The 27,934-nt window shown below is 39.0% G+C and overlaps 2 protein-coding genes across 3 annotated transcripts; both read right to left on the bottom strand.

Annotated features, from left to right (window-relative positions):
- On the bottom strand, positions 1 to 15,648 carry LOC108675769 (FYVE, RhoGEF and PH domain-containing protein 6). Of its 2 annotated transcripts, XM_018163806.2 has the most exons (10): positions 14,377 to 15,648; positions 7,321 to 7,725; positions 5,868 to 6,023; positions 5,006 to 5,175; positions 4,096 to 4,231; positions 3,237 to 3,338; positions 1,933 to 2,208; positions 1,211 to 1,375; positions 505 to 593; positions 1 to 190 (listed from the first exon to the last, which is right to left on the bottom strand). In XM_018163806.2, exons 1-10 carry the CDS (start codon positions 14,422 to 14,424, stop codon positions 154 to 156), a joined length of 1,584 nt encoding a protein of 527 aa, XP_018019295.1. In that variant the 5' UTR covers positions 14,425 to 15,648; the 3' UTR covers positions 1 to 153. The 2 variants fall into 2 exon arrangements, with proteins under 2 accessions (XP_018019295.1, XP_018019288.1); XM_018163799.2 differs by lacking the exon at positions 14,377 to 15,648 and having other exon boundaries at positions 7,321 to 13,207.
- LOC108675758 lies at positions 15,157 to 27,934 on the bottom strand. The gene is made up of 4 exons (XM_018163789.2): positions 27,881 to 27,934; positions 22,355 to 22,472; positions 20,749 to 20,893; positions 15,157 to 20,526 (listed from the first exon to the last, which is right to left on the bottom strand). The coding sequence occupies exons 2-4, from the start codon at positions 22,460 to 22,462 to the stop codon at positions 15,656 to 15,658; spliced, it is 5,124 nt and encodes a 1,707-aa protein (XP_018019278.1). The 5' UTR covers positions 22,463 to 22,472; positions 27,881 to 27,934; the 3' UTR covers positions 15,157 to 15,655.

Below are 27,934 nucleotides of genomic sequence, written 5' to 3' on the forward strand. Positions count from 1 at the left end.
ATAACAGTTAAAATGCTGGGAGGATTGCGATTGCCTATTAATACAAATTAGGGCGATGAATGACATAGTAAATATGAGGGCTAATTTTAAGGCGGAATTTGATAGACAAAACTTGGCAGGTTTGTGAGTGAAGAGGGAGAAGTTGTGCCGCCATCATAAAACTGTGGCCTCTTGCATCGCCTTAATCCACCTGCACAGATGGTGACAGATCATGTATCAAATTATTTCAAATGTAAGAGGAGAATATGTACGAGCATAAATCCACATTAAATTCAAACATATGCGGCAATTTCAGTAATCTTTCGGAATGATAACGAATCTTAGGATAAAGATTGCAGGCGTCAATGATGCCGTGTTTAGCTCGAAGTCACGATTTTGATTAAAAGCTATGGTACTGCTATGCTTGTAAACATATTGATCCTTTTTATTCAGGAACTCATAAATCAAGATAAGCAGTCATTCAAATCACGTAAATTTCATAGCGAAATGTAAAATATTTCTCACTTTTGAAGTAGCTCCGGGGTCTCAGCGACGAATGTGATGTCTTGCTTAGGGTGCTGCAGTGTGAAGTGCAGCTCGCCACTGTCAGCGTCCTGCACCACAAGAAGCCATGAACACAACAACACAACAAAGCTTATCTTAAAACAATGGCCAATGAACGGTGAACGCGAGCACCGTATTCCGTAAATTGAATGATGAATGGAGGAAAGAAAATGTCAGTCTCACTCTTTTAAAAATGAGAGTGTCCATGTAAGCCTAAATCGGCCATCACGCCGATGAATAAGCCAGCATATTGTCGACAGTTGTAGTGGCGTTCGTTTGTTCCGAAGTCTCTTTATCGAATCTTTCCTTCAAGAAAATTTAATGTGTTGCCGATAAGAGATTTTTCTATCAGCAATGATTACCAAATAAGATCCTTATCATTCGATACGACGAGTGATGAAAATTGATCAAAACAATAGGCACTAGATATACATTGAAAAACTTCGATCAGAATTTGGAAAACAACACTTTGGATACAGTAAAATGTATCCAATCAATCATTGGGCTCTGTCCGATTATGGAAGAGTGAAAAAAATCTAATTATTTAGTTTAGCCTCATATATTAATGTTAAGTGGTAACGGGCTAGGAGCAGCACAGTCGCTCGGGTAATAAGGTGAACAAGTTAGCAGGACATGACTCTAGGCGACGTATGACAGTAATTCTCACCGGAACATCGACGGAGTAGCCCAGCACAGGCAAGCTCTCTATGGCGCACACGTCTTCGGGTGCGACGTATTGGTACAAGACGCGCTCCTTTAGCACGAACCAGCCACGACGGCCCTGCCGCTTCAGGTAGCCGCGCATCTGTGACCCTACGTCGCTGCCGCACACCTACAGGGGCGGCACAGCAAAATTCAGCCTTGACAATCAGGCTCGGACAGTACAACGTAAGTAAAGGGGGCTAGATGCGACATGGCAAGAAACAGAACGGCGCAACATCGCAAGAAAGTGAACATTGTGCCGTTGGTTAAGGTAACAGTTTGATAAAGGTAAAGGGAATAGCGTGAGGAATGTAGAGGAAGTTGTGTGAAGTAGGGAGGGCAAAATGGCGTGAAGTAGAGAGGGAATAGTGTGAAGTAGGAAGAGTAAATAGTATGAAGTATAGAGGGGATAGTGTGAGGTAGAGAAGGAATAGTGTGAACTGTGAAGTAGAGAGAGGGAATAGCGTGAAGTAGGAAGAGGGAATAGTGTGAAGTAGAAAGAGATAATAGTGTGATGAAGGTAGAGGTAATTGGGAAAAGTAGGGATAGGTAATATAGCAAAGTACTGGGAGGATATCGTTTGGCTGAGGTTGAGGATTAAACGACATTAAGGCTCAAGTTTAAATATAGTCTAGTGACTAATGGGCCAAAATTTCCTTTCATACTCGAAAAACACGATGAACTAACTTCCAGTAGTCTGTCGGGTTTCCTGAGGCTCTTCGCCCTCATCGAGTCCCGCACTCCCTTCTTGAAACTGCACTTGAGTTTCTTGAGATGCTGTACAGAATTGTCAGGGTTCTCTCGACTGGGAGATCGGTCTTCTACTGCAGCCGATTTGTTCTCTTCTAATCGCGACTCGAGGGCAGAGAGCAGACTCTCGTAGCACAGGTCACACACTCGTTCAGGGTTGTTTGCCTTGAACTCCAATGGGGCGCGGTTGTTTGAACATCTTTCACAAACCACCTGCGTAAACATAAAGAATAGTAAGTAATAATGTATCTAATACACTCAATATAAATGGAACGCTACTCGACTGCAATAAGTTAGTGTTAGTGGTTAGTGGTCGTCCAACTAGCATAAACTTGCAGCTATCACTTTTGCTGACACTATTAATTCTCGAATTAAAATACTTGCCCGAATTAATTAAAATACTTATCCAAATTAATTAAAATAATTATCCGTATTAATTGAAATATTCATCCGAACTTGCCAAACATACTTTTAAGATCTTTCTACCTAGGCTGCGAGTCTCTTCAATCAAATCACTATCATCAAACCTTGGTCATTCTCAAATAATAATTTTATCACTTCAACTTCGTCATCCTGACATTAAAACTTGGTAACCCTATCATCCATACCTAGTGCCCTTGTCTTCACGAATATGTCACTCTGTCATCAAACCTTGATCACCTCGCCATCCTTACATGGGTCATCCCTTCATCGAATTTTAAGGTCACACCATACCATCTGACTCCGTCATCCTACCATTAAACTTTGTCATCCTTACTTTTAAACTTGTTCATACTACAATTTTAACTTGGATCACCTAACCATCCAATAAGGACACTTGGTCCATTTAACTTAGATGGTTAAAAAAAGTAAGTGTTCGTGCCTGACAAACTCTGTCACTCCCATTTTACCTGCTAATCCTGAAATAAAATTTTCGTTTCCTTGCCATCAAGATTTGGTCAACCTGAGATAAAAATTTGGTTCCTAAGCCTTAGCTACCCGTAGCCCCCAGATGTGTGCTGGTTCAGATATCATTTTACAAATGCAACAAGCTCGAACGTGGTAACTTGCCGATCTGACAACAAAACAAAGACTTCACATCGTTGTCGCGAATACCTGTCGCCGCACTCTGACTACCAGCCTTATGTCCTAGTAAGTTATCAAGACCCATACATCATGTTTAAGTAGCTCTTTTATTATAATATGATATTTGTGCTAGTTTAAATATTCATCTTGAGAACTTCCCCTTGCTAGAGTGTTACCTTGCCACAGGCTCGGCAATGGTGACGGCGGAAGGTGAGTGAGAACTCTGCGGTGCAGACCTGGCACATCGACACCCGGTAGTCCGGCACCCAAATCGGCGCCTGGAGAGAGTCGGTTAGTGGCAGTCACAGCGGTTCGTATGAATTCAAGCCAAGCACGATACTGAATAGTAATAAATTGAGGTGTAATTAAGTCACCATCTTAAGTTTAAATTAATATGCTTCTTATACGATAGAGACAGCCACGAATTATATCACTTTTGTAATAAATGATATGAGGACAATCTAATAAATTTGGTGGTTAGTTGGATGTTGGCCAGAGACCAAATTAAATAAAGGACACAACTCAGAAATTCATACAGTAATTACGATAGTAAAAATAAATGAATTACCTGTATTTGATTGAAATAAGTTTTTTAGCAACAGTAAAACTTAATTCATATTGACGGGATCGCGTAAAATAAGCTTATAGATGCGTGATCCTGTTTTTCAATTATAGTAGATAACAGATTTGGTGAACCGTCATTCTTCATATATTATTTGTAATTAAAATTAATACTGCGTTTGAAGCTTTGAACGTAAATAACAGCAAAAATCTGCTAAATGTTAAATAAATCTTTCACACAAAAGTTTTCGAAGCTCCAAAAATGCTTCTATATTTAATTTGAAGAATACATAATAATGTATTCTGGAAATTAAATTTCACCATTACATGCAAGCGAATAGTAAAAATTAATCGCGTTATTTATATAAATTACAATAAACGCAAAATAAACATTATATAATTTAAAAATGAATCACCAAACGAAATAACAGGCTTTATTTTAAGGTTCAAATAGATACAAGCGCTGCACGAGACCTGCTTGCCGAGCTCGCAGGTCGAGGGCGGCACGTAGGAGGAAGTCTTGGCTGAGAGGAAGGTGCTGCGTCGAGCAATATTCGCGTCTATGGCGGCACTCAGAGCTGTCAACCACACGTCCCGCTCTTCTTCATTTCTGTACACACAAACAACTGCCACGTACTTCAAGCAAATCGTGCAAGATGATAAAAATTCCTTTCTGTTAAAAATTGTTTCAAAGTATTGCGAAAGTGCTAACACGTTGCTGCTGGAATATATGAAAAGAGGAAAATAAAATTGCCATTGAAATAAAATTGCTATTGAATCATTTGTGCATCGGGAAAATTTTATGTACTCGGTACGTAGTAAAGTGCAGAAAAATCGCGCTTCGAGTAAAGTTAGGAAACTGGCTATAAGGTTTGCAGTAAATTTAAAGCACTTCACAATGAAGACATCCTACAGAAAAATAATGTAAATAAAACTTATCTACTCGTCACTTTTTAAAGGAATAATATTGAAAAAGGATTAATCCGCGTTGTAATTCATTAATTTCGAACCCATTAACCTAAATCAATAATTAACTGACAAAACAGAGTAAAAATATTAGTGCAGGAGTCATTCAACAACCCTCAGCACCCGGCAGGCAACGTAAGTTCTAAACGTATGGTCCGCCTAAATTACTTCGATTCTGTCAAGGTTGTCGTCACAGCAAGCAGTTGGTCTGATCTGCGCAGCGTTCAATTCACGACAAAAATAACGCGGCTGCAGCAAACGCAAAGAACGCATCTCAACAATGAAGAAATTTTTCTTCTGTTAAGACCTACATAAATTTTACAGTAACCATCATCGGGATGAACCCTGAGTGATCTCATCAAAAATCTATCCTTGCAAGTGATCTCGAGGATATTGAGTATTCAAATCATGGCCAGACCTTGCTTGTAGAGTGAAGGACCGTTGCGTGGCGCGTATAGTGAGCTCAGCCTTGAAGTCGTCAGCGATGGGTTTTGAAACCTTCATGCCTTCTAGTGGCAGCTCAGTGTTGAGTCTCAGCATGGCGTTGCCACTGCTGCTGTACGACGTATATAACAACACGTCTGACAACTGAAAACAAATATGACGTTTAAATATTCATCCAGTAGATAAACACTTGCGATAAATTAAATGAACAACGCAGAGGTTCAATTTCCATACGTACTACATGTGCGGGCGCGCAAGAGCATTATGGTCACGGTGAAAACTTGAAATTTTACTAGAAAATATTGAAGTATTAGTATGTGAAGAGGCAGGAATGCTTAATAAAAATGTTTCTTAGTTACAATCAGTTACGATGGGTAACTTTAATACAGCTGGTGGATGGAAAAATTTGAACAATCCAGTGGTTTACTCAAGAATTATAATATAATTTATAAACGAAAATTAAAAACTACATTTAATACATCATAACTCCAGTAGTAGACAAGCTTGAAAATTCCTGGAACTTTCACAAGTCGGAGGAAGGAGCAAATATTGCTCATGTTAGTGAGTTGAGTAGGCATTACGGAAATAAGCACACAAACGCAGAGTTGTAACACAATAAATAAAAATGCACACCTTCGGGACAAATCGATTGGAAGCTAACCTTAGTTTACCGTTTTATTCACTGTCACGCTCCGCAACTAATATGAGTGATTATTGTCACACAACATTGCCTTTAGAAAAGAAATTTCTGTCAATCCCAGTTACACGTCAGGGTAACAGCATCATTAGTGAATAATTAGGTTAACAAAATACCAGTTAATGTCTGGAGTACTCACGAGCACGAAGTATCTTGGTTGCATGCCGCGTCTGCTGAGCTTCATAAGCTCACCCTGCTTGAGCACTTGTCGCCCCGGCTTGATGAGCTCGGGCTGACAACCGTCGTGACAGCGGTAAATGCGACGCTGTAGTGATAGCAGCTCCGAAACTTTGTCCTGCAATAACAACCAGTCAATATCCAATTCAGACATAAACAGGTCAGGTAGGCACGCAAGATGCTGTCCTAAAACAGTCAGGTAGGCACGCAAGATGCTGTTTTAGGAATTCGAAAGTAGTTACTTCTTACCCGGTTTCTTTACCATCTAGATGGAAAGTCGCGATCAGACTAGCCTTACGCTATTTTCGTTGGCAATTCAGTTACACAGCAAAAAAGACCAAAAAACCAGCCAGAATCTTGTCAAAAGATTTCGAGATTATTGACTAGCAATTACACAACCTAAGAACCTAACCACACACGAAATGCAATTTTGTCAGGAGAATCTTTTCCTGCAAATCCTCATGATAATAACAATTAAATTAATAAACATAGCGTCAACGCTAGCTGAGGTTCAGAATGTAAATAAGAATCGAACTCCACGAAATTGAAGCAAGGAGTAACTGTGTGTACACCTCAATAAGGGGGGCGCAGCCGTAGGCCACAAATTTTACTCCTAAATAAGCCCTGGAGCCAACGCCTAGCTACCACCATGCACTAACTTTACTAAGCCTCAAAACTCGAAGCCGCAGACTACGCTTGAACTCCGTAATCCAGACAAGCGACACACTGCCGAAAGATAATAGAGCCGTAGGTCTTTAGCCAATGCTTCAGCATGCTCGCTCATAAGCAGGCAATTATCCATCCGGCTGTACCTACTCAGGCCTAACCTCTTCTGGCCTAACCTATTCACGCTGTCCCGGCTCACAACCTTCTTGCAGCCAATGACTGGCTCTACCAGCACACTTAGACCGCCTTTCTAACTTCTTGCAGCCAATGAGGTTAGGTTGGATCCGCGCAGGTTTGTTTTGGGTTGAGAAAGGTTGCAGCTCGTATAGGTTAGGCCCGAAGATGTTAGGCCAGAGGAGGTTTGGCCAGATGCAGTATGGCCATGTTTACCTTCGGCAAGCTTCTTTGTGGCTTTGGACATCCGGCGCTATGGCTTTGTGCACTTGACTTCATATGCCGTTATGCACTCTAGCGTTCTTACCTATGGAAAGGAATATGAACCAAGTGTGAAGTTTGGCAAGGCTGGCCTCCGGCATGCGCCCCTCAAAATGGTGCAAGTCACAATCGGACTATAACGTGAAATATGTCAATTCGCCATGCAACGAGCCATCTTTCATGTGGCATATTAACTTACTCGTCAAATTACTTCATATATTTGCCGCAACTGTATATGCTGCCGTGGAAAAACCTATTACTTTCGCAGATGCAGTTGGCATAAAAGAAAAATAAATAATCGTAAAATGTCTTACCTCAATTTTGATAGTGTTATTGGCGTGATCAGCAACACCTTCAAGAATGGTGAGAGCCTTGTGCGAGTCTAGTAGATCAGGCGAAGTAGAAGGAAGTAAATCAACGTAGGACTGAAATAAGAGACGATATTGGGGTATCCTTTGGACAGGCTTCAGCATGTAATGCTTTATGCTCAACTTGCAACACACGTCGCTGGCTTCGAAAGCTTGAACTGCCTTTGCGAAGTTAGGATGTTTCGAGCAGGCTTCGTCAAGGAGAGTACACTGATGTTCGAAGTCTTTTATGTAGGATGAATACATTTTGAGGAAAGGGCCTTTGGTGATGATTATATCTGCTATTTTTTGATGCTGATCCCAGTCTGTGAGCCGGTGCTTCAAGTCGGCCAGGAAGCCTTCACTAAAATTCTGCAATTGCGGGAGGTAATTTAGAATTCGGTTGAGTTCTTCTTCTGTTATATGACCGCATCGAGATATTGCCAACCTATTATTATTATGATTATCATTTGAAATAACACAGCCTTGTTCGGTAACAAATTGGCGAAATTTTTCATTGAGCAATTTCAATACGTTAAAAAATACTTCCTCGGAAGTCATCATTTCTTTAACTAGATTAAAAATTTTTTTATTTCTAGAACTAGGTACGGAATGGTCTTGATTATCCTCTCTGTTAGTAGAGGTCACACTGTTAGAGGCGTCACACGCAGCAGGCAACGTATCAAGGCTGTTAGATCGATCACTATGTGTCGTGAATTGGTTACTGGACCTAGAAGGGTCACACAGGGGTTGGGGGGATGCCGAATTTGATCTTCCAGAGCACTCCAGGTCGCTGAGTTTGTCTAATTGGTCGCTGAGCGCAGGATCTCGTATGCTTTCCCAACACACGGACGACACTGAACTGCTAAGTGAAGGAGCGTTACTTAGAGCAGCGCTGTCGCGCCAACCGTTCCGTGAGTCGTCGCTGCTCGTGGCGCTCAGCTGGCTTAGAGGAGGCAACAAGTGATTCATGATTGTGCCTGCTTCGCAACTCTCGTCTTCATTGCACTGACCACTTTCACTGTCGTCCTTCGACGAAACAGTTGCTTCGACGTAGGCTGAACTTCTACACAAGGGATTGAATGGATGACAAACTTGCTCCTCGTTTACTATGGATTCATTTTGTGACACAACTGAACATTTTCCACTGTCACATTCATCCGAATCTCCACTGGCAGCCTTCTTATTGTGCGTAGAAATTTGTAGTTTTACTCTTGAATTTTTTGGACAGAGATTCGGTGGTTTAGGAGGTGGTGTTGGTCTGCTGTAGGTTTTCGGTTTCGGTGGAATAACTGGTTTCATTTTTTTCGTAATCGTGTTCTCTTCCATGGGCATTTCGGATGATTTTAAAGTCATAAATTATGAATGATGATTGAAGATTAATAGATAGGTACAACTCAAGTTTCTACTTGAACTTGAGGATATTTAAGCTTGGAAAGAAAAAACTGTTGGGATTATGATTGATGTTCAATGAATGAATTGATTTGACTATCTTCAATGGCAGATCTACTAGCAACACAGTTCATCTGCAAAATTAAAACTGTCAATAATTAAGTCCACTGTCCTTATAAAAGTAAGACAGGAAATAAACATATAGCCTAATTTCACGTAGTTTGAATTCAGCCTATCAAATGAAACAAATCAAAACCGAAGAATGGAAATATTAACTTAAGCAAAGTCAGCGCCCTACTACGAAAATTATTAGATAATTCAAAGCAGAGACGAGATATATGCAATTTAGTCTGATGGTATTAAAAATTGTTAAACTAAAACAACTTCAACCTGACTTCAGGATCATTACAGCAATCATGCAAACAATAATATATGTATATGAAAACATTTCATATTCACGAGGACAGAAGTATAAAACCTTTAAAAACATAACTATTAGTCACACCTATTATTTAAAGACAGACATTTCTGTCGTTAAAACCATGCAGGAAGAAGGTACACGCAAAACGATGACGCAAAGGTGAGTTGACGAGTACCGTACATTTCAATAACTGATAGCACACATTTAATATTTGTTAGCATGATTTAAAGGCACTGGATAAGCAAAATATTTCATAGTGAAAAATAATCACATTTGAAATTGGCATGCAGGGTGCTTGAAATAACAAAGATTGCAGGCATTGAATCTATACGAACGCCATAACACGCCTAAAAAGTCCCCCTCGACTCTATGCAAAGTGTTTAATTAGGGGAATGAATATGTGACCACTCGTAAAACTTGTTGAATGATTGATGAACGATTTACTGAAAATTTTGAATGAAAAACTTGAATGATTCATCTTGACATGAATTATAGATCTCATGATGCATCGGTTAATTAATGCATCATAAATTAATTGGCAATTGCTGCATAACGATTCAGAGGTGTACACAAAAAGAATTTGTTCTTCTTACGATAATGGGTTATCTTGGCGTAAATAATGCATATATTATCTGATATTAGAGCACAAAAGTCTCTTTTAGGAAACGTGGGCATTACTCCGAATATCATTCAGCTAGCTGCTAGAGCTTGGCAACGACGTGCGCTAAATAATTTTTTAAAAGTAGTCATTATTTCAAAATTACATTGAAACAGTAAGCGAGTTTTAATTCCAATAGCGTATCTTTTGCCGATGGAAGTACAGATCTCCATGAGAAATCTTCAGTTCTCTTGCGAGAACCATGCACACAGAAATTATAGAGATTTGGTGGAAAGTTTAAATGATGAGAATGGGACAATATCGGTGGTAAATAATGTGGACAAATTCCTGATGTGAGTGAGAGTCGGCAAACATCACTACTGCGCTGGGAAGCTTGCTGATGGAGAGTCCTTCACTCGACTTATGATCACAATGACAGTAGAGTAGTAGAATCTCCCAGGGATGAGCACCATCAGACAATTAAATAACGTTGCAGAAGGAACGATATAATTTCATGTTGCGAATGGAAAGGAATAATTGAAGAAAGAGTATTAATGACCGGAATGAGTTGAGCTCTCGTGCAATCCAGTAAACAATTTTTAGCGATTACAGTATCCTAGTGATTATCTCTAATATATCTTGGAACGTATGGGTTGGATGTTTGGAGCTCGACTCTGTATAGAGATATATATGGGTTGCTAATACCCATCATGTCGGGACTTGGTCTGTAAATTTCTATTTATAGCGGAAGAATTATGAGGCCTCGGAAAACGAAGGCTGGATTACACAATTTATGCTCAACACAATTAAAGAGCCAGGATAAACACAATAAAATCAGGATTTCATGTTGCCATAATCAATTCACACGAATTTACGACAAAAAGGACTAACAATGCAAGCCCTCCCCACTCAATACTTGAAGTTAGAATCCACAAGAGATTGAAGTAATTATCTAATCTGATGCAACAAGTAACGCTTCTCTCCTGAAACATAGTTTGATGTATCGCAATTTTAATATAAATTAATATCCCTAGATTTACTAACATATTGATAGCTAACTAAAGTGAAAGTACTGAAACTAATTTGCAGCTATGTTTAAGATGGACTGAAACAGAAATAAAAAATTGGTCCGCATTATTTGAAAATAAATTTATGTTTAGGTTATCAGACAAATCGTATTATATAAAAGAGTCATGTACCCGAATGTTATGTGAAAACATCATTAATTCTAAATGGTCACGATAAGTAGAGTTTGATGTTACTTAGAGATAAGCTCGACACTAAGATACTGACTGATAAATGCATGTATATTTCCATGTCATCTGTGCTGATGATCTAAGTGAATGAGAACACCAGAGTGATAGCTGCGTGGAACAGGAATTCTGATAAAGATAATCTCAAGTTAAATTCGTACAATAGAATATGCATTCAGTGATGGAGATAGTTCGAACTCCGAAGCCAAAATATTGAAATAGCACATATCTATTCGTTCAGCGTGCGACGTAATTTTGAGGCGGTGCACGCATTAATCCAAGTGTGCAGCAATTAGTTATTATTAACTAGTGGCCGTCTTTATTAAATCAAACCATATCACCCAATACAAGCTGTTCAGTTTATCAATAATACGCGTAACCAATATTACATTCAGAAAACGTCAGGTAAGACGCGCAAGCTGTTCTAGTGCAGCATATCCGGCCAGTCACCGGACTATCCATTGCGAGTTATATCATTAATTGAGCTAGTGGAAAATAGCGCGCCAAGCCTACGACAATTTAAACGTCGAATATAATTGAGCGTGTTGAAGAGTGCTTTACTCATGATGTGCATTGCACGCCGATTAAAAAAATGTGCATGCATTAAGCACAAGTAATCAATGGAGTTTAACCTATGTGAATTGATGAATCGCTAATAAAAAAAAAATAAAAAAAAAACTGATTCAACGACAAAAAAATGATACTAAAAAAATAATGTGGGTATCAGAACTAATAATCCCTTACTTCTGTAGAGGATTTTCGACTTGCTATTCTTAGAAATCATTGGAGATCGAGTCTGTTGCGATAACGAGTCAAAATCTTATCGCGACGTCCTTGATATTTATTGCAAGTTTAAATGGAAACTATGGGCGCTTTGTTTAATGTTCGATGGTGATGTTCTACAGAACTCGTTTGCATCATGTACAAGTATATATGTAAAACGTGTCGCCCCAAAAATCACACTGTGAGCATTTAAAAACATTAGAAGATTACTATTAAACGGCTTGGCCGCACAAGGAAACAATCAGGAAAGTCAAACAAAATCAAGTACGTTCAGAATGGACCTCTTTAGGGCAAACCGAATTAACATACGATCTTTGTTTCACGCTTTGTAAATGTTTATATTTGCATTTTACAATCCCAGCCATTACATTTAGGTTTAAGTAATGGAGTGAAGTAAAACTACTCAAGTTATTATTAATGAAATTGCGAGCAAAGTCGTGAAAAATTAAATCTAAGATGTGAGGATTTTCTCGGCATACGATTTTTAGATACATTTTACGAAAATAACTATACGTTTCATTGTTCCATGACATTGATATACTTCGACATTAATTATTTCACTAATTAACAAGTTTGAGATCTAAATCCTTTTAGAACAAGAGATACAGCCAACATACGTGGGTGCAGCTGAACGCTGCGAATTCAGATAGAAGAAACACCACACAGGAAACTGATTAAGAAGGGAATTAGTCATTGTAATCATCCACATCGACAGTTCTGCGAATTTTTCATTAATAATTCAGTAACAATGAGTCTTGTATGAAAAGCTGGTTTCCAACATTCATCATTCAGAAAAGTAAGACAAATGTGAATGGTCAATGTGTTGCATAGAAATTAGACTAATTGTAATGCGTCTCTCATTAAAATGTAAGTGGTAATTTAATTATTGTTAATGTATATAGTTCTAGTTCATGAGACGAAAACAAAATATTTTCTAGTTAAATATATGCAGATGGTTCACTGTCCAAACAGGATTACGTATCTACACAAAGTGAGCTTTTATTGACTGATCGCAATCTCACAAGTTCCTGGGCCAAAAAGAATAATAATAATTTACCCATGCACAATAAATTTGAAAATTTTTAGAAGTCCAAGAGGCAAGATTCAGATTATTAAATGTAATTTTTTGAAGTGTATGGCAATAAATAATAAGAGCTTTGAAATGAAGGTCTCTACAAGCTAAAATTGAACCACAGTGGACTGATAACGCACAACAGATAAATACGGTCATAAATAATATGGCTATCGTCCTTCAGATTTTAGCGGCTAAACCAACTTTTGCGCTCTCAAAGGCAGATAACATCGTCTCACATGTTAGCGACAATGTAGCGGAACATTTTATTTCTAATTATTATTATTCACAGCTTTATCATATGTAAAAAGTATTACTTTAATAATGAAAAATGTATTCAGAGTTATTATTTTAAATTTACTTATTTATTTTTACCTTAAATCAGTTTTTTGTCGACCAAAATTTTGATTCAAGGCATTCATTTAGAAAGCGATTCCTATCAGGACCACACAGCGGCGAAAAATTCTTATTCAGCAATTGTACAATTGAAATTCATTCAGAATAAGTTCCCGAATTCTTGATAAATATAATTAGGTATTTATAGGTTCAGTTTGAGATCGTAACCTTTGCATCATGGCGAGTAGCGTTCGTGAATTGTTTAGGGCCTTCACCAGGTTAACGATGAATAATTTGGCGGGTCAAGATGACATAGTTAAAAGGACTTGGTATGGCAAGTAAATATCTTGCTAATTATTTGGCGGGTCAAGATGACATAGTTAAAAGGACTTGGTATGGGAAATATGTACCTGTTAATTATTATGAAGTATATACCTAGTTAATAATTTGGCGGGTCAAGATGACATGGTTAAAACGACTTTGCAAGTATATGTACCTTGTAAAAATATATAAAGTAGGTATATAGTACCTTAGTGTACCTATAAATAAATATAAAGGACTTGCTTTGAGAAGTTATATACCTTGTTTACTTGGGAACTTAGACCAACATGGTCAGGCAACAGTTATGGAAAAAACCTATTCTATTTGGTAAAGAATATGAATTCAAACAATGACACAGCACATGGAAGTTATGGTAAATGAGTTAGTGTTGCAAAGGTTTCACACAACAACCGAAATTCTCAAATGCGAAGTGAATGTTGAAACATCATGAGAAGTATAACAACCAAGCTCGTACGTTAAAAAAAAGCGGTAATCAAGTGATTTCAAATTTATGAAATGATTGCAAAAAAAGTATCGGGAGGCAGTTATATAGGAGTTGGGGTACACTGATCAAAGTGATCATACAGGAACATGTGAATTTTTCTGCTCAGGATTTTATAGACATATATTTAATCTCTGTAATTCAAATTCATTCATTAGTTTCCACGAAGTCATGAAGTAAATAATTCCGTATTCATTATATACATGTTTTCTTGGCAGTTTCGTCAAGGGACGTTGATCACTCAGAAGACAATCACATTTCGTCAAGTCAGGCAGTTTAAACAATTTACTGTAGCACCAAACACAAGACTTTTATCTTTAGGAATTATTGTCAAACGAAACTCACAGCTGTGTAAACAGTGGAGACGGACGCTTGCGCTTGACATCTGCTCATGGCAGTGACGCGCTAGTGACTGACAACACCAGCGCTGCGCTATGTAGGGAAAATCACCACCAGCAGAGCGACTTCACGAAACGGAAATATATACGGCGACACGTAGCATGTAGGAAAACAGCTTCCTTTCCTTGGTGATTATGGCAACACCTACGAAATTCCAGGAAGTGTGCATGTCGAATAACCAAGGTTTCCTTCACGAGTGTTCGTGTTGGGTTACAATGTTATGATCGCCATAGTTGTGCGTACATTTCTTGATTCTGGATTCTCATCACCACGAACTTCTAGTGATATAGCCGAAATTCAAACGGCAACCAATAGACATATTATTCATTATCAACTTGTCTCTCAACTCACGCATTTCCTGCTGTGATTTGAAATTCGCTTGAAGTGTTCAGTGTGTTTCAATTTCTGATCAGTAAGCAGCACCGCGTAGCTAGCATATGGTTGAAAATAGTACGCTTCCTTTTGTGCAATTGAAAAACAACTGGTTTTAATTTTCTTACGATCTGAATTAATGATGAAAAGATATTGCATCAAAAAAGTTAACCGTAAAAGTGAAGAAACGTTGATGTTCACAATTAATTAAAAAGAAGTTATGATCAATGATGTTCAACTGGCAACGATAGGGATAAAAGACCGTGAAATCTCGACGACAATGTAAAAGCAAAGCGTATGGAGGCTATGAAGTCGCACTAAATAAAAGCTTCGAAAAATCAGGTTCAAGAAGAATCACATATGATAAGTTTAATTGCATTCTTAGAAAGAATTTTAGTCGAAATCTTTGAGGCATCCGGTAATAAGAGTTGGTCAAGAGTAGCAGGGAGTGTTAAAGGCCGAAATATGAGCAGGTAGCGTTCTATGCAAGAGGCTCGAAACATTAAAGGAGGATACAAAAAAGGTTCACGAAAGTATCGCAAAGAACCCGGGCCCCAAGCATCAAGTAACTTAGGTATATCAGATAACAAATACATTGTTCTTCAAGAACATCCTACAAAAACAAACAAATAATAAAAGCGATTCGCAACTTCTTAGTTAACTGATATACAAGTTGCTTCTAAATAAACACTTCTAAGAATCGAAGATTGTAATACAACCAAATCAAACACACTGTTACAAAGATTTAGGTAACTAGTAACTTCTTCACAAGACCCATTATTAAATTTATTTTATAATACTACGAACTAAACTTCAAACTTTAACCATCTAAGAGTCGTAGAGTTTCATGAGCTCACAACCGATGCCATTCTCCGTCAATAAAAAGTAAAACCGAACCTCCGTCTCCTGCAACGTCCTTTTGCAAGCCTAAGCCGCTATCGAGCAAGCTGAACACAGAGGGAACTGTCTGCTGAGTCTGCTCAGCCTCAACAATGCGCTCGGTAGAATCCGTGCATTCGGTCGTGAAGATACATTCGTTTGCGAGATCACGTCTCGTCAGATCACGTGTGGTTGTGTCAGCGTCTGTTCTAGAAATTCTTTCCATTAAAGATGTCAGAGACGTCTGATCAGAACATATATCAAGACTAACTGTACCTCCTGGCACTGCAGCTACTGCTTCATGAGCAGCGGATGCCCCAATTATTGAAGGCGAGGGAGCCGTGGTCACGAGTGCTGCAGGGATTCCGAGATCCGAAGGATAAATTGGCTCCGGTGGACTTTGTACAAGAGCAATATCGACGAAAGTAAAGTCGTTATGAGATTCTGATAGTTCACTTGGTTCTTTACTTTCCATTCTATCGTCACTGTTAGTCATAGGGACAGGAGGGGCAACAGATACATTAACAGGCAAAGAAGGGCAAGCAGAATCATGATCACGGGAAAACGAGGTAGTATCAGGGTCCAGGTTTTGAGTAGAATCTCCGTCCAATAGAGATTCAATGTCACATTTTTCGGGCGAAAAGTTACGAACAAGACTGTCGAGAAAATTGTTGATACCTTTTAAACGATTACTGATGTCTGCCACACCTTCAGCAATATTGGAGTCGTCTGTTGCAGGAACATGAGTCGGAGCTGATTCAGAAATTGCTGGATTGTTCAGTGGATCAGTTGACGGGGATGAACCATTTCTATCGCGTGCAGCAAGGTCGTCCTTAGTTACAACGCTAATGACAGAATCATCGTCAGTTATACTCGCCTGGCTCCCACCTAATGAATCTGAAGCATTGGTTTCAACAAGATTTGAAATTTCATTTGATTCCTTAGATAGGTAATAAGGTGTCGCATCCGGCAAGACCGGCACTCCAACACCAATACCAGCTTCTGGCGATGAAGCCAGAGTTTTCTCTGGGGTATTTCCTGAAATCTGTCTAGGTGCCTCAGTTGGCTCATCCGTCGATTGTGACTGAACGCATGATATATTATTGTTAGATGAATTAACAACGGTGTTAGCAAAGCTTCCAGACGTAACGCTGACAGAAGCAATTGCTATGGCACAACTATCATCTCTTGGAGTCGCATTGAATGTTTCTGCAATCAAACTATTTCCGCCGAAAATCTGCGTGCTCTCAAGCATGAATTCCAAAGCAACTGTTTCAGCTGCAACAGATATCTTGCGGCCGCTCCCGTGCAATGAGGATTCTTCACATGAAGTGGCAACGGCAGGAGCAGAAATTTGACTCGAACAGTTAAAGGATTCGCTTTCAGTATTTTCAGCGGTTCCTAGTTCCTGAATTGTTTCGGGGTTTGATTCAAGAGCCACAGATTGGGCTGCAACTGACAATATGCAATTTCCTCCATCGTGCGTACTTACGTGAATGTTGTCCGCAATATGAGCTCGGGGAATTGCTTCATTAACATCAATTGTTTCATCAAAATCACTGGCGATAATCTCAGCCGCAATGGATAGTTTCCTTTCATTTTTTGACCTGGGAGCATCATCATCATCAATAACCGTCCCTGTCGTGGAGGAAGCTAAGTAACTCAAGTCCTCGGTTGCTTCGGGGGTAAAATTTACAAGAACGCTTTCAGCTGCCACGGATAGTCTCCTGGCACCTTCTCGGAGGGGGCTTATTTGACAACAAACTGAATCCGACTGTCCAGTACACATTGCTTCTGCAACATACTCGTCAAAACCTGCGGTACTTTCGGCAGCTATAGACAATTTAAGATCGCTTTTAACAATTTCAGTAGATAAAGATAACGGTTCACTTTCATTTCCCAGGGCAGCAGAGTCAGTTAGTCTGTCTTTGTCTTCAAAGGATAAACACGGGATCGATACCAATTCAGCAAGTAATTCGTTTTCAGTGGCACAGTTTTCAACTAGCACGGCACTAGCAACTTTTTCATCATTAGCCAAGGCTTGCGCGCACTCGTTTTTCTCGCTTGCACTGAGCGAAGCAGAGTCTTCAGCAATAAATTCCTTTTCAATGCACACCACAGGAATTCCACATTGATCGCTACATTCAACGCCTAACTGACCATTAAATCTTAATGAGGCTTCTACTATCTTCACGTCACCTTTGCTGCTAATATCTGCGTTATCGTCATTTGAGCCCTTCACTACCGTTTGAATGTTATCGGTGGTAGTGCTCGAGTAATCGCTCTCGTTAGCTGTGTTGGCCGAACACGTTTTGCTCACTGTGTTATCACTAACATTAGGTTCATACTGCGTCCGAGAAAGAATAGGTGGACCTGTATAGGATTTTAACGACTGCAGAACTGTATCTAGAGTAGCAAACGATGACTCTATATTTGTCAAATTGAGATCGATATCTTTTTCTAACATATTGTCAAGGCTCGAGTCAGAGCGAACTAAAGCACAACCACCTCTCACACTCGATTCGTTTGCACTAACCCTGGGAGCGCTAGTCAGGTCTGAGTTCCCAGCATCGTTACAGGCGTATGACTCATCGTAGGCCGTGATTACTACGCTTGTCTCACTTTCTGGAGGCAGATCCTCAACAGCAGGTGAATCAGGATTAACTCGGGGCACTGCATTGTGTAGTACAGTAGCAGAGACAGCTGTCGTTTTTCCAGGAATTGGAGGTAGCTGTCGCGACTTGAATTTTACACGGGGGTCAACAAAATCAATATTCTCGTAATTTTTGCTGTCGGAGCTAATAATCGTCATTTCGGGAACCTTACCACTTTCGATTATTACTTTTCCAATAATGGGTTCAACATTAATTCCAGACTTAGAAATTCCTTTGTTGGAATGGCCGCGAGTTGGCTTCTGAGGAGGAACGTTAGGATCGGTATCAGTAGAGTCGTTAGCATTTACATTAGTTTTTTGACGCTTAGAACGTCGTATGGCTTCAGCGGATCGATCCCTTGGTTTCAAATGCCTTGCTGGGCGTGGTGGAATAACATGAAACGCTGCACTGGGTGACACCCCGCGCCTTGCTCTCTTCTTGGGAGGAATCGGTGGAGGAGAAGCATCAACTACATCTTTCATTTGACTGTCCTTGCTCTTTTGAACTGTTGCGTATGAAGGAGTCGTCTCGTGAGACTGTTTTACACACTCGTTTTCGTTTTCTACGTTTTCATATTTATCCCGCAAAATAATTGAAGAATAAACTTTGTGTCCTCTGTCAGGTTTAGATGGGATGTTATCTTGACTGCTAACAAGTTTCTTACTCTCGATAGCAACAAATTCAGAAACAACTTTGACATTATTAATTTTTGGGATCACATCTTCATAAAGTTTAATACCTCGTTTTGGTTTTCTTGGCCTTTCTTCGCATGCGTTTATAATTGAATTAGAAATATCATTCAATACACCAGAATGCTCATTGTTTAACTTTTGTTTCTCAGGCTCTGACCTTGAATTGTCAGGAGAAATCTCTCCTGTGGGTTCCTGAGTTTTGCATAAATTATTTTCCAATATTTGACCTTCAAACGAGGGTTGCGCATTAGTTGGCCCCAGTCCTTCGTTAGCCGCATTCGCTTCTAGTAACTGGGAACATGAAACAAGATTCTCCACCTCTTTGGTTTGAAGAATAACATCTTCATAAAGTTTCACGCCTCGTTTCGGTTTCGTGGGTTTAAGAGGTTCTGCTTCCTTTTGTGTTGTTGAAATTCCAGACGATTCTTTATCGGTTTTAATAGTTTCCGCAATATTAGGTTCATTTTCTGCCTGGTGAGCTATTATCATTGATTCGTCTCGTCTTCCGTTTTGTTGTATCGCAAATCCTGTGCTCGGTGCTTCGATGGTTTCGTAGATTTTTATCCCCCTCGCAGGACGCGATGGTTCCATTTCTTGAACACCGGCATTCTCAACGCAGGCGTCTCCTTCATTAACAGTTTCAACATCGGGAGTTTGAATTTTCTTCTGACCGGAGTTACTCACACCTTCGTAATTTTTTGTTGCGCGTTTCGGACGGGGTGGAGGAGATTGTTTTAATTCAGGAACAATGTACTCGTCTTCAACAAGTGATGGCTTCTTAGCCTCGCCATTGATGTATTCGATAGTTTCGAAAGTTCGATTTGCAACATCTTGGGAATCTTCATCGTGGAAGCCGTTCGTGCGGTCCGTAGCTACGGGTGTGCCACTACGACGCTGACGACGTCCTTTGAAACGAGTGTTTTCTCGCTTCCGTGCAGTAGGACGCTCCTGACTAACAACTTCTTTGTTTTCATTGGCCACTTGCTTCAGAGAAAGTTCTCTCTGAATGAGTTCGCGATCTGCATCTCTCCTTCGTGCTTCGGGCGAAAGATCTGGATTCATCTCTATAGCATCTGGAACACAAATTTCGTCTTGCGATCGAGGGACGTTATCGTATTCACTGAGTTGCGAAGGCGTCGGTGACAAGCGTCTTGTGGCTCGCTGACTCGACGGTGGTGGTGGAGTCGGGGGCCTTGGGAGAGGATTGGCTTCGGGCACTTTCATGGGAGCTCCGCTGTACCCAACAACGGGGTAATATTCTTGAGAGGTATCGTCCATGTAAGTTATGTCATCATAGACTTTAACCCACGTTCTACCTACTGGTCCTGCTTTTCGGGTGGGACGAGGAGGTAAACTGTACCTCGCCATCATGCGTGCTGGTAGGAAGGAACGAAGCTGACGTGGGATTCTTGTTGTTAGTGACCGATGAAATTCATTCCTAGAGGGCGACGTTGAAGCTGCTCTTTTCTTTCCCCCTTTAAATCCGGCTTCGCTGCTTTCTGAAATCGGGTTTACTCTGTATCATAAGTCTAATTCTCAATTTCAACTCAAAACTATGTATGTATAATTTCCTTACCTCATCCAAAAAAATGCCGTCTTGGTATGTAATATCAATTATTTCGTGGCAGTCCAGTAGCTTAGACTGTTTGCCATCAAACTGTTCACTGTTACCTTAACATATTAGTAATCATTATGTCGTGAATGTCGTTGGTGCTACTCACCAGAACGGAAGTCAGTGCGAGCCGTCGCCCGGACTTCAGTCTCCTCAGCTTCTGGCTGAGGGGTGACAGAACGAGCGATCCTGCGCGGCAGCGATGAGGCTCTCTGGAAAGAAGCTGGCAGGCGCAGCTGACGGCCTCTCAGCACCTGTTGCGGGTGACAATTCGATGGTTGTAAATTAGCTTCATATCTTAAACGAAGCGACGATGAATTTAGATGAACGCATAACCGATACCTAATTTAAAACATAAACGTGATGGAATATTGTCGATTAGTCTTTTAGTAAAATTTACGCCCAAATGTATAGTGTGAAATTTGTTTCAGAATGCTCTTATTAAGCAAGATAATTACGAGCTTAAGTTATCAATACTAAGAAGTAAGCTTGAGCAGTTAAATACGTAAATTATTGAGGATAATTCATCGCATACGTGTGTGTACAAGGACTCCCCGAAGAAAGGTTGAGCTCGAACAAGCGCTTCTCATTACAATGATATTAGTCTGTCCCACTCCCACTTCAAGTAATCATCAAAGTTTAGTCTGTCGATTAACCGTGTTGATTATAATTTAGGTCTAGGGCTTCTAAATTATCATTAATTCGAAGCGTTCCTCTTTCAATTCATTAATTTCCAGCGAGAAGACAGGTGAGCAAAACACGATGAACTTTATAGAATGCCAGATCATGGAAATATTCAATGTAATATTAAAAAAAACATATATGAAAAGTTTTTACAGTTTACAAAACTTTCATTATTACTATAGTCGCCCCTCTGTGATAAATGGAACACATTGTTCTCTGATCTTCAGTTTCATGTTGACATTCATGAACTAAAACTAGTTATCTTATAGAATGGCACATTTGATTTCGTATTCTACAATCTACATAAACAATATTTTATTTCATATAAAACGACCTGATTTCCTTTATAGTTTCAATTCGATTTTAAGCATTAATTTATTTTAACCAATGGTACTAGCTAAAATTCAGAGTTGAACTTATAAAATCTTGCTCAATCTATTTCCAAGCACATCCCATAATTCTAAACTCTAATTTTTCCATATAACGCACGTCGACACGAAATATATGAAATATTCTTAAGGGCTAGTAGTCATCGTTCTTTAACAAAATTAAACTGCTCACAAATGATTTTTAATTCTACCTTCATTTAATCAGATATGAATAAGTCGTAAATAACTAGAACAACATGGGTTCATGCCTAAAGAAGATTACAAACATTATACTAGATTATGCAATCTCAGTACTGATTGGTAAATAACAGAGCTTTGAATCCCAGCAATAAACCTGATGTAAGTTATTCTTTGTTCGTCCTTGAAACAAAATTGAATATTTATTCCTTGCATTCGCTTTTTATGACGCTCTGTATGAGTGATTATTTGAATTTCTAGTTCCTATAAGCCTTACTTATTTCATGATATTCCACTTTCTTAGGTTTTATTAATGCGTATGTATACTACAAAGATTTCTATAGCACATCTTAATCGCACTAAAATTATTAAGAAACTACTTAGTTACTCTCGAAATCAAGCTCGTAGTCGAAGTAACAAATTTCATTGCGAAAAACGAAACATTATAATATTATTTATGTGTACCTGTTCAGCGAACTTGAAGCACCCATCACTCCTCTCTTCGTCTCCCCCCACCCCTCGCTCACAAGTTTCCTCATCACCCTGTTGCTGGCTGCTCCGGGGCGCCCGCATTGTAGCCGCTCTGAAACGCAATCGTCAAAGCAGGAATTAGTATCAGAAACACGATCTTCCTGAGTTACTCCATGCTTGAGCCGCCACAGTACATCCCTCTGTCTTGCTTATCTTCTAACATAGATAAGCGATTTACGATCCCACTTATTGCTCTACTAACACACTAACGCTCTGCTGCATGGAATCTATTCTTTTGCATATAGAAGAAGACGAACAATTTGAGAATTAACAGCATTGTTCATGTTTACGAAGTGCACACACTTTCACTCATGCTCTATGATTGTGACACTAAAATATTCGAGAATAAATTATGAACCATTAATTGATCACGTAACGATACTCACTCATCACTTGGCCCTATTTGATCAAATAAAACGTTGTGTTGTAAAAACGCGATGTGATAAACATGAAGATCCGAGGAGAAAACCTGACCAATCAGAAGCTTAAATAGCATACTGATGAAAGCAGCAGGTGACAAAAGTAGTTGCCAGTGAGTCGCATCACAAGTGATGGCCAGAAGTTGTTTAGTATTCTTGTTAGACTCAACATTACATTTGGTCTAAATTGAAGTTTGTAACAGCTTCCGCCTTCCAATTCATGGCTTGATTTTTGATCCTGTCATGCTACCGTGTGGTCGATGTGTGACGCACTGGCTGGTAGTGAGGTAAGAGTGATACGTGCTGTAACATAATTAAATATCAACGGATTTCTTTCAATGGGAAAGAGAGTTACAAAGTCTGCGTGTAAACTCGAGTGCACGATATGAAAACATTTCGTGACCAAATAACAAACTGATTTCAACGATAAAATAATGATGCCATTTAACTTGCAGCGAGAATCTCAGGTGAGCGAGAACCTGATTTTCAATAAACGGAATTACTTACCTACTGTAATTGAAAGAAAACATTTCATTTGTTCAAACATTATTGTATTGTTCAAAAATTTTTTGGTCAACTTGAAGACGAGATTATCACTGCTTATAAATGAGCCTGAAATATCCGTAAATTCAATTGATTTTCATATAAAGCCTCTGAATAAGCATCAAGTCCATAGTGCGTACATACAAGTCAACAGTGCGTACATACAAGTCAATAGTACGTACATACAAGTCCATAGTGCGTACATACAAGTCAAAAGTGCGTATATACAAGTCAATAGTGCGTACATACAAGTCAACAGTGCGTGCATACAAGTCAATAGCACCATGTATTTGCAAATCAAAATTGCACTTATAAAAGTCTATGGTGTACACATATACATCAATAGGGCATACATACAAGTCAATATTGCACACGTATACATCAATAGTGCAGGCATACAATTGTCAGTAGTGTGCATGTTCGAGTAAATAGTGAGCAGATTCGAAGTTACATTTTTAAATTTAGTGTAAACATCGCCGTCAAATCTGTTATAAGATAGCAGACTTATACTATCTTTTAAAGCCACGTATCAAATAACAAGCTGTGTTCTGGCTTTTTTAAATGTTGAACGGGTGTGTAGACGTCTGAGCTCATTTTTAAAGCCCTGGCGTTGACTTCGTTGCAGAAAAGCCGATATATAATTTGAGTGCAGCGAAAAATTAGTTTCAACTTAGACAATCAGATACATGGACATGAGTGGTCTGCATTTTATACCAATATTTTTCATTGACGTATACAAAAATCGTACGAATAATATTACTATTCATGGACTCTCACAAAAAGTAATGGCAATGGAAAGTTTGAAGTCTGCACTATGCAGGACGTCAGCAGGCAGGTGTGAAGAAAGTTGCTCCACAAGTTAAAAGATTTTAAGCCTTGACATGATGCAGCTATTCTTGTGCATACTGATTCTTTGAGAATTCTTTAGAATGACGATCGTTGGTGAAGCTTGCATTGATGTTGAAGCAGCAGCTTGTGCCTGCGACGTGCACTAATATGTAATAGCATTGTTTTCGGTAGGCATAATATCTAAACGAACTTGAACCAGTAAGGATTTCTCAAGGTAAAATTCACGCAAGCTTGGGTATGGCTTACACGAGCCAGACTAAAATAGCTCAATTACTATTAAAAGTGGCGATACCCGTGCAACAAATGATTTATGTGAATTATTTCTTTCTTTCCGGACGATGATCAATGCAAACATTTTGTATAAAATATTGTGCGGATGTTAAAGATGCCTCACAGAGTAACTTAAAGCCAGCAATATTACAGAATCTCTGCAAGACTGCATAAAGAGCCGTGATGTGACGATCCACAAGAACGGTTGTGACCTTTATTCGCCGTACAAGGTACGGCCGTCGCTTTTAGGCGACGCTGCCATTCGCGTGTGGGAGTTACGCTCGCGCATGAAACTATACAGCGGCACTCCACCCAGTTTAGCGCGATATTTAGGCCGCAATGAACGTTCGTGCGATCATCAGATATAACGCTGATGTGCTTCGTTAACCTCGGACCTGCATGCACACCGCACTTGACAAGCAGTGGCTGCATTTTATTGATATATTCATATAAATAAGTACGCAATAAATTATTATTGTAAAATACAAGTAAAGATAATACTGAGTTCGGTCAACTAGAAAAATTCTCAAATATCAAGAATCTCACGCCGGGGTTGAGTTGTGTTGAGACCCACGAGGCGGGAAGCTGGAGGGTCAATCTGCGTTTTTGGTATGCAGCAGAAACGAGTACAAAATCACTTCCGACGTACTCTTATTAAAGCTAAAGTTAGACAACAGTTATGTTTGTTCAATTCATTTAATTGTCATAACGTTATTAACTACTCTCTTTTAGACATTGAATGAATCTTAGCGGAGGAATAATAATTACATATTACAGCACAAAATCGAGGAACGATCCGAATTTTGCTTAATATGGAGACATCAATGCCGTGCAATCGACAAATAAATTACATGCATAGCATGGCTTACATCAGATTTATCACAACAATCATAGAATCATTCTACATAGTCTGATTTTTAGTAGGGAATAATTTTGCAACTCAAACTACTGTCATGATGTCGATTTTCGCTTCGAAGTTTTCTTCTGTAATATTGTTGAGCCAATGACAACATTTACTCGTTAAAATTTTACTGGCTCAATTTGAATGTCATAATTTCAAGTAGACTTTCAAGATCAACGCTTGCGATTTAAACTTTATATGAAACATAATTTTATTAGTCTAAGTACGAGTGTTTTTTCTTATACAAGAGAATGTAGTATGTTGTGTTACCACATACCTCGGATATGATAGGTTGACTGAAAGCCAGTACTATGTAAGGCAAGATGCTATAATAACCCATAATAACCTTCCAACACTTTGATCCAATCAATCAATCGTAAAGGTCCTACTCAAATCGCAAGTTTCAATGTCAAACAAGATGATTTGAAATCCAAGAAATTTAATCATGAACTAGGGATATGTAATTTGTTAATACCATTTTTGTAGTGAACGTGAACTTGTGCATATGAGACAGATTAGCAATATTCGGCGTATATATTAATAATTTCAATCTACGCGTAATTAAGTGAATCCGAGCACTCGGAAAGCCGACCGGCATTGGGACAACTGGTCAATCCGACATCTGTGATCGTTTGGCTCTCGATCTAAACTCTTCTCAAGTACAGACAGTACAGCATGAAGTAGCATTTCGAATGGGGAAACATATTTAAGCGCATGTTGATGGAATTAATGTAACGGGATGCAATATCATGCAATTAATATTAGATTTTAAAATGTCAAAAATTATTATACTTGCGGACAGCGAAAGACAAATAATAAAGATAGATCCCATTTCTGAAATTTAGAACTAGTTTCATTATTTAATAAATAAAATTATCGATTAGGCGCGTATGAGATATCGCTGGAAAAAAGAATTGGTTTGAGAAATTTTAGGAATCATTGCTCGTCCTACGAATAACACTAACGTACCCCGCATTCATGCGTGTACAGGTCGCAGCTTGACAGAGAGCGTGACGCAAGTTTTGCCATTGACACTCAAGTGCATGCCTGCGCGAGGGAGAAGCTCAGACCAAATTATTGCCATCAATGGAGGGCATATAACAGGCGCAGAGCGGTCACGATGGCCGGCAACTAGAAAACTTAGGCCTCGAAATGATCAAAACTCAAAGCTTGAATTTCATTGCTTGTGGCAGCAGTAAATTTTAGAAGATATGTAGTGCCGATATTATAAAAGTGCCAAAATGAACATCGCGTTACATCAGAATACCATATAAATGAGGGGAATCTAGCATTTTATAAATATGGTTTGGATATTCGGTATTGACTACATCTTAATTGTAGGTTTAAGCTTGTAGGTAGCAGATGGAAAAACTACACCATATTGAGATATTCAATTGAAGCCAGTTCTAGGCTTCTACAAGGTTCGTTATATCGAAGCTTATTATATATACAGTGATGCCTCGAAAGTCGACGTCAATTCCATCCGAATGAAGCTTTACCAACTGAAATGAATTGCTTCTTCCGAATGAATTGCCTTAATGCACATAAATGCACTTAAAATGCAAAAATATTCCAACAATTTTCCAACACCAGCTAAATAACGCAGCAGATTAATGTCAATTATGACGAATGAACGAAGGTCGCGTCAACTTGCCCAAATTCCCGATGACTTCAGGGTCGCAATTCTGCCTTGAATTTCGTCTCAATTTACTCTTATTTCATCTTCCGCAACGGTCGAATTTCAGGGTTTCACCGTAATATTTTTGTTCGTGACATTCATTTTGAACCATTCAATGTTTAACTGATCGCTTCAACTATTCGATGTTGATGCACCCAAAAACCTAATGTTGATTTTTGATCGTGTTTCAATAGGTAACTGATACTACGGTATGACAATATGTTTAAATGTGCTTTATTATTATTTGCTATTATAAAACGCCTGCGTGTTCAGTATTACATGAAAAGAGCGGGTTGGAATAAAAGTTGATTTATGGTGTGGTGCATCGACGTTTGGCTTGTTAATTAAAAGTTATCACGAACCCTGCACATGTATGTTCCTCCACAAGTTGCAGGTGTAAAATAACATTGATTGGATTGTACAAAAAATTTTTCAACAATAAGCATCAAAATATCTTTACATTTAATTGTTCGCGCACACAATGATTTTGGTATCAATTGATCCTAAATGAACTGTAATTCCATTTAGCGAGCGACAACAAGCCAATTAAGCAGTGCACACGGCATGTCCGCAGTAATAAACAACAATTGAAAAAAATTTGACATCTCAACATAAATTCATAAATAAACGCGAAAAAATACACTAAATCTTGACTCAAACGAGTTGCCAACAACAAAAACATTGTTGATGATAGGATTTGCATTAACATGCTTGTCTAGCACTTGTTATTATTAATCAGAAATAATCCTAAGTACGACATTCATTATCACTGCAACGTTTCTACAAGTGGCGATAAGCACCTTGTAATGGACGCGGTCACTGCAGAGTAAGCGGACCTCAGACGGCCGACTCTC

Source organism: Hyalella azteca, unplaced genomic scaffold (genome assembly GCF_000764305.2).
Source record: "Hyalella azteca isolate HAZT.00-mixed unplaced genomic scaffold, Hazt_2.0.2 contig14626, whole genome shotgun sequence".
NCBI classification, from domain to species: domain Eukaryota; kingdom Metazoa; phylum Arthropoda; class Malacostraca; order Amphipoda; family Hyalellidae; genus Hyalella; species Hyalella azteca.

Coding starts and splice junctions, on each gene's coding strand:
- LOC108675758 (XM_018163789.2), bottom strand. CDS start 22,462: ATGCGGGCGCCCCGGAGCAGCCAGCAACAGGGTGATGAGGAAACTTGT. Junction 20,894..22,354: donor GCTTCAAGTTCGCTGAACAG/GTACACATAAAT, acceptor CACCCGCAACAG/GTGCTGAGAGGCCGTCAGCT. Junction 20,527..20,748: donor TCGCACTGACTTCCGTTCTG/GTGAGTAGCACC, acceptor ACCCGATTTCAG/AAAGCAGCGAAGCCGGATTT.
- LOC108675769 (XM_018163799.2), bottom strand. CDS start 8,709: ATGACTTTAAAATCATCCGAAATGCCCATGGAAGAGAACACGATTACG. Junction 6,024..7,320: donor ATAACACTATCAAAATTGAG/GTAAGACATTTT, acceptor TTGTTATTGCAG/GACAAAGTTTCGGAGCTGCT. Junction 1,376..1,932: donor AACCCGACAGACTACTGGAA/GTTAGTTCATCG, acceptor CCGCCCCTGTAG/GTGTGCGGCAGCGACGTAGG.